Source organism: Phallusia mammillata, chromosome 4 (genome assembly GCF_965637545.1).
Source record: "Phallusia mammillata chromosome 4, kaPhaMamm4.hap1.1, whole genome shotgun sequence".
Lineage (NCBI taxonomy): Eukaryota > Metazoa > Chordata > Ascidiacea > Phlebobranchia > Ascidiidae > Phallusia > Phallusia mammillata.
The window spans coordinates 735,606-742,251 of NC_137255.1; the positions used below are offsets into that span (position 1 = coordinate 735,606).

Here is a 6,646-nt window from a genome sequence, read left to right on the forward strand (position 1 = left end):
GCTATTTTGAAAAAAAATCGCAAAATATAAAACAGACTGCATTTTTTACTGGTTCAGTTCCGGTTCGGGTCCAACGCCAAACCAAATTTCGGGTTCAACTCCGGTTCGGGTTTTCAGAAAATCGTAATTAGCGGTTCGGGTTCGGTTCGGCTTTAATGAAAATAACCGCTCAAACCGGTTCGCGGGTTCGGGTTTTGTTCCGGTTCGACTTCCTGCAGGTAACGTATTGGCACTTACTCATATTTGCATGTTCATTATTAGTTTCTTTCATCACACATTGGGTAGAAGAGCTAGTGTTTTCAGTTTCTAGTGATTGTGTTTAACTGTTACGTTTTGGGTTCTGTGTGCGGTTTTGTATGTTTTGTAATAGATGGCGGCTTTTTTTTCAAGCCAATTGGTCTTTTTGTTGTAAATCATCTACCTTCCACAAAGACACTAAATCGTCTTGATTTATTTAAACATTTTGGCGCAAGCTTGCTCCATCAACCGACAAAAATTAAAAGATAACAAGGTACAAGGGGTACGGTGAGCGGTGATTTGCAAACAGTGGAAGCACTAAGGAAGAAGCGAGTGGTTAATTATTAACCGTGGATCAACAAATACGTGACAAAGTGCAACAGCAAGGAGACTTCGCGCGAACAAACAACTATAGTTCCGAAAAAAAAAACGTTTTGGGACCGCATTTTGTGTCAAACAATAGTGTTGGAAAAATTATATATTTTTGTGTAATATTGACAACAGAAGAATTTTTTTTACAAAAAAGCTTGATCAGTAGATTGTATCACTTAAATTAGGAAAAATCACAATCCTATACACTTAAATATTCTAAGTAGCCTATTAGATAAATTATGTTTGTTTCCATTAAAATAACTCCTTGCTTCATGCATCTGTTATTATGTGGCAAGTACGTCAACTGAAAATGTTATGACTTTGTCCACCCCTTTATAAGCAGGGTGGGAAATAACACACTGAAATTCATGTTGATCACCAAATTGAGATGGATTTTCCAGCACAAGATCGAGTGAAATATCCCACAGTTGATCACTGATTGAGTTTTTTTCCACAACCGGTTGTCCAATTCCAACTCCAGTCGTTCCATTCATCCACCTGATATCTGAATGTGGTTTTCCAGCCTGGAAACAAATATAAACACTTGCAACATTTACTGAAATCTACTAATAAGCATCCACTATTGTGCTTTGCAGATTAACAAGCATTACACCCAAACAACCTGACAAGCTCAATCTAGGAAGAAATTTTTAGATAACCAACAAAGTGTCATCAACATCGATTACAAATGTGTTGTTTTCCAGTCGCCAATAATGATAATAATCGAGAATATGCAGAATATTAGTGCCAGTAATCGGTCTATTCCAACAAAGCATCATCAACATAGATGTACATAACATTTTGATCACACTTAATCTTAAAACTCTTTTTACATAAGCACCCTGTACATATTTCAACTGTATCTATTACCAAATACCGTACATGAGCAGAATGAAAAAATTAGTTTACTCTTTACCTTGCTTGAGCATCTTGCAACCGGGCTCTCAGTATGTTCAAGTATGGAGCCGTTAACATGTAACCCTGTAACGACAGGCTCTTGTGGTGTAATCCACACATGCAGGGGGTGTTTGTCGCTTAGCACACTTGGGGCACTAACAGTTGAAATTTCGCACCAATAATCTCCTTCATCTTTCAGTTGAACATCAGTGATAGTGAACACTCCGTTGATGAGCGTTGACCGGCCACTGTGAAAATAAGATTTTACATGAAATCCAACATTTTCAAGAAGATAAGTAAAGATGTCATAATTTTGTTTTAGTTGCATTTAGATGTAAAAAACTTACATGGGTAAAGTTATTGTAAGTAGTTCTGCTCTACTTACGGTGGTAGATCAAATTGAGAAAACACGGTGACGATTCCACCAGGGTATACCAGACCGGCATCAATCACAATGTCCGATCCATTGGCTTGAAATTTCCATTTTATGTAGTCGTCGTCACCAGGAGTAATACACGGAAAAGAAACTTCATCTCCAGAAACAATATCCTGAACTGGCAGATATGACTGACCTCTTCTCCCATTTACTGAATAGTAAAATTATTTCTCTTATTTTGTATGTATTAAATTTGGTCTTGACATAATATCTAATATGTTTAGTTATTTTATTAGTTCATATATCTGTTTGAGGCAAGACTTGCACAGCAACTGTAGGTATATATTCAAATTCGATGACCAACAGTACAAGGCAGTTGCAAAACAACTGGCTGCGATAGGAAATATATATGTAAATAAGCGGTGGTAAAAAATCACAGTGCTCATCAATGGTCGAATGATAACACCTAGCTCAATGGTGCAAAAGTTGCTTTTGTTTTTGCCTTATGACAAATTTGTGTTTTCAATTTATGTTATTACCCTGATTAAGGCGTCCCGTATGGGACATCGAAACGTCGGCATATTAAAATAAAAACTGCTGGAAGAGCTAAAAAGTTGTTGATACAATATGCCTGGCAGCAGTTTATTCAAACTAATTTATGTTAAGATGTAACAAGGAGTGATGTGACTTGATTACTGAACTTTTTTGGCATTGAGATCACTTGAATACAAGCTGTATTTGTTTTCTGCATAAATCAATTGTACATACCTGCATGCAAAATATGCAAACTGCACAAAATAAGTTTGTAAATCATTGCTGAGTGTGGTTGCAAAATATAAATGAAACACAGGTATAATTTCCCTGTACAGCTGGTTTTTAAAAAAAACAAAAAAAAACACTGTTTTTTACAAAACATGTTTGAGATACAGTAATGAATAATTTCATGAACCTTAGATGTTCATGATTTAAATGTTAGAAGAAAAAAAAAAACTGTTTAAACTTTGCCTGTATGTAATGCCATGTTTGTCATTGTAAAGATACTGCTTGTAGCTACTATGCTCCCTAAAAATCATCTCTATGTTTTTCACATTTAGTTTAAAGTTGCATTAATGTCCATTTTAAGCTCGCCCAATGTCTGTACTAAGCAGGTACATTGACTTCACCCCTATGAAGATAATTCAAATCAACAATTGTCTTTGTCTGTTTTATGTCAGTAGTTCACAACCAATAGGCACCAAGCAAGTCAACTGAAGAGTTATATCAGTATCCTCTGTACCCTTTCCTCTAACTGTCAGTGAAGTGAAACTGAAAAACAAGTTATGTCATTTGGCCCTGTGACACATAGATAGCTGTGTTTGTTCACATCTTTATTTATTGTGCAAACAACATTCATTGTCACACAGTTTAACTTTTTCGATCTGTTTTCTTGCATATTTTGTTAAACATGAAACCACCAACACTAGTTAATTTATTCTTTACATAACAAAGGAAACTTTAATAATCTTTATCACATAAAGTTTTAGAGCCTTGCAGTTGTTAGCAGCACTCAAATGGTTTACAATCATTAAAATTTATTCAAAGCTTTACCATTGTAATAAATCAATATTTCACTGCAAACTCAACAAATAAATTAAGCGTAAAAATGCTGGTAGAAACAACTTTTGAAAGTCAAATAGGGTTTCATCCAGTGGTGGGATTCAAATTGTCAGCCGGTTTTATCACAAAACTCATATTTCTTAGCCGGCTCTGTTACAATTCGCTGATCTCATAAAATTTTGTTAGACGGTTCTGTAGAACCGGCTGAATCCCACCACTAGTTTCATCTCAAGTATGACAGAAAAATACATACTATGCATTGCACTAATTAAAACAAAGAACACTGCCTGCTTATTTAAATGTCAGTAATTAGTAGCAAACCAGCAATTCAAATGTTTTACCCAAATTCCAACTTTAACAGCTGTAATGATGTAATTTCCGTCAGTTAACTTGTATTTCATTTCCACCGAACCAAACTGATCAGTTAAGGTAAATAAAAACTCTTCAGTAAAGTTGTCAAAGTCAACTTCAGTTTGCTGTGAGCTTTCTCCGATCACTATTCCACTGTTACTCCACATAATTACTTTGTTGCAATCAATCACAGTTACATCAAGTAGTGCAACTCTGTTTAAACTGCCATGAAACAAGTCAGTCTTCCATGATAAACTTGGCACAGAATCACAAAAAGGAGAAAATCTGGTGACATTAAGTTGAACGAGTTTATCTATTATTTCGCAGCCCATACAAGTAAATTTTTCTTCCCATATTGTCTCACTGGATGAATGTAGGTGTAAATGGCAGTCGTAACTGTGTAATCCATATTTGTGGTCAATATCATCTAGTATTGGACGGTGTTCAATGGAGTACATTCTTTCTTCTGATCCATAAAGCAATTTGTCAATGAGATTATGATGGTGTAAAGATGCCATAACAAAAGCTACATCTGTCGAGCCTTTCCACAAAGCAACACATAAAAATGATGTCACTCTGATTAGCGAAAGTTTTTCATCACTGCAGCATGTTTGGAGACCTTTAGGTATAACGATCGAGGTCAACAAACTTTTCTGCAACGGTGAACTTTTCAATGGTTTGTTGTAAGCTTGGTAGAGCACAGGGACTAGACCGAAAACTTTTACAGCTTTAATTTCCCTCCAATCTGGAAAAAGATTTAAGCTGTTCCACTGAAGCAGAGTACTAGATTTAAAAACCTTTTTATACGACAATTTTAGACAATGTTTTCTCCCTGCAATATCCTCAATGCACAGTTGAAATTTTGCACCAATGTTTTTTAACAACTGTTCCATATTGTTGGTTGTTCCTGTGTAAATATTTTTCTTTACTTTAGACTTATAGTATTTGTTTCTTTGACCAATAAAATATTTCAAGCATTTTGATTTCCAGAAACTCGTGCCTTTCGCTTCCCCAGCCACGGAAACTGGAATTCGAAAAGTAAATGGTGAAATAGCAGCGTGCTTTAGAAATACTCTTTGCCAAAGAGTTTCATTATCAACTAAGCACCTCCATTTCTTGCAGACACATGGAAAAGTCAACATACTTTGGAAATCAAGGTATCCAATAACCTCTTTCCACATTTCATCAGGCAAATCAACTGTTGCTTGTATAAAACGTTTTTGTAGTGAAAGTTTTTGCTGTTGTAATTGTTTTAAATTGTATTTTACTTTTGTTGACAGAGCAGCTTTTCGTGAGGAGCTCATTTCTATCAAAGTGTTATGGGCTGCAATGAAAATATTTTATTAATACTGGTGATGGAGCTGAAACAATTTTGTTACTTAAGGACACCCTCAGACAGTAGAATGTAAAAAAGAAAGATTTTTGCTTTGGATCAATTAAATATTTAGACTGTTTCATAAAAACCAGGTAAAAATCATTTTTTTATTTTTTTTTTCTTTCTCTATGCTTTTCAATCTAAAATATTGCTAATTATGTAAATGCGTTAGTTTAAACCGGTTCACCACCACCAAACTTAGTTGAAACTTTGCTACAGCCAGTGGAATTAAAATATATTATTAATACTGGTATTGAGACACGCTTTTTTTTCTTTCTCTGTGCTTTTAAATCAAAACACAACATGTAAGGACGGGCTGTAATATTTTCGTTCACGTCTAACGTAAACGAGGTTCAAATATTTTACCCTACAAACTAAGTTTATTTTCTGCTACAACTAGTGAAATTTGATCTCAAAACACGTGAAAATCGTGAGTAAACAAGCTCATCACGGGAGTGCTTCACCGTTGCTATGTCGCTGCGTTGTGGCAACGCAAATGTTCAATCAACCGAAAAAAGTGAAAAACGTAAACAATTAACATAATTGTTTCGTGTTTTGTAACAATTGTTCCTTGTATTGCGTCATAAACTCAATGAAGTGATGAGTCAGGAAAACTAAAAACAATAAATATTTTTATGTTTCGTTAAATTGTTGAAGTGCACTCAGCCATGTCGCCCTGGAACGACATTTTTTCATTTTTCGGACTTTTTGCGACGGAACCCGAACCACCAAAGCCCGTAGCAGAGCCATTATCTATTTTTGCGTGGATATTTGGTTACGAAACAGCAGCACCCGTGATTGTTAAAAAACCAGCGACTTTGTCCGATGAAATTCTGGAGGTTTTTGACAAGCTGCAATCTCCCGGTTATTTGAAGTCTAAACTTTTTGATATTACATTTTGGGTGAATCTTATTGCCATTATGGTAATAAGTCTGATGCTTTTCTATGGTTTAAAGTTTTTATTAAGGTAAGTTATTTCGATAGCATAAAATATCTTTTTTTTTCACAAACAATTTTTATTTCCAGCTTTATTAATAAGATGTGGAGCGACGAAGCCCATGTTAAGGTAACGTTTCTGTTACTTTACGTCGAGTATTTGCTAACTATCTTTTTTTTGGCTGAATAAAATTTTAGAAAGAGCAAAAAATTGAGGAGATTCTGTCAGAACATCTGAAAGTGGAAGAGAATAAATTTGACCAAATGTTGGAATCTCATAAAGACGTTTTGACAAGGACACAGTCAAGTTTGGATAAAATGCTGGACTCTATTAATTTGATTTTACAGGTAGAGGCTATATAATTTCATTTGTGTGTTTTTAGTAATTTTTTTATTTACCGTTTGTTTATCTTAGCCGAATGGCCAAAAGAACGGAAAACTTCTTGCAAGCATGGAAAACGAAGAGAAAGTTCAATAAAAACTCGGAAATCGTTGCTTAAACATAA

General features: G+C 34.9%; 3 protein-coding genes across 3 annotated transcripts; 1 reads left to right on the forward strand and 2 right to left on the reverse strand.

Annotated features, from left to right (window-relative positions):
* Nucleotides 1-893: 893 nt before the first annotated feature.
* LOC145222322 (cell adhesion molecule 3-like) lies at nt 894-2,696 on the reverse strand. The gene is made up of 4 exons (XM_080088418.1): nt 2,651-2,696; nt 1,892-2,093; nt 1,526-1,754; nt 894-1,133 (listed from the first exon to the last, which is right to left on the reverse strand). Exons 1-4 carry the CDS (start codon nt 2,694-2,696, stop codon nt 894-896), a joined length of 717 nt encoding a protein of 238 aa, XP_079944544.1.
* A 633-nt stretch (nt 2,697-3,329) lies between these two features.
* On the reverse strand, nt 3,330-5,133 carry LOC145224665 (F-box only protein 15-like). Its single transcript, XM_080091210.1, has one exon. It carries the CDS (start codon nt 5,131-5,133, stop codon nt 3,781-3,783), a length of 1,353 nt encoding a protein of 450 aa, XP_079947336.1. The 3' UTR covers nt 3,330-3,780.
* Nucleotides 5,134-5,228: 95 nt separating this feature from the next.
* On the forward strand, nt 5,229-6,641 carry LOC145224666 (uncharacterized). The gene is made up of 5 exons (XM_080091211.1): nt 5,229-5,296; nt 5,862-6,171; nt 6,231-6,270; nt 6,339-6,488; nt 6,556-6,641. Exons 2-5 carry the CDS (start codon nt 5,873-5,875, stop codon nt 6,616-6,618), a joined length of 552 nt encoding a protein of 183 aa, XP_079947337.1. The 5' UTR covers nt 5,229-5,296; nt 5,862-5,872; the 3' UTR covers nt 6,619-6,641.
* The last annotated feature ends 5 nt before the right edge of the window (nt 6,642-6,646 follow it).

Coding starts and splice junctions, on each gene's coding strand:
- LOC145224666 (XM_080091211.1), top strand. CDS start 5,873: ATGTCGCCCTGGAACGACATTTTTTCATTTTTCGGACTTTTTGCGACG. Junction 6,271..6,338: donor GCGACGAAGCCCATGTTAAG/GTAACGTTTCTG, acceptor ATAAAATTTTAG/AAAGAGCAAAAAATTGAGGA. Junction 6,489..6,555: donor CTATTAATTTGATTTTACAG/GTAGAGGCTATA, acceptor TGTTTATCTTAG/CCGAATGGCCAAAAGAACGG.
- LOC145222322 (XM_080088418.1), bottom strand. CDS start 2,696: ATGATTTACAAACTTATTTTGTGCAGTTTGCATATTTTGCATGCAG. Junction 2,094..2,650: donor TTTGCATATTTTGCATGCAG/GTATGTACAATT, acceptor TTTACTATTCAG/TAAATGGGAGAAGAGGTCAG. Junction 1,134..1,525: donor TTGCAAGATGCTCAAGCAAG/GTAAAGAGTAAA, acceptor ATTTGTTTCCAG/GCTGGAAAACCACATTCAGA.
- LOC145224665 (XM_080091210.1), bottom strand. CDS start 5,133: ATGAGCTCCTCACGAAAAGCTGCTCTGTCAACAAAAGTAAAATACAAT.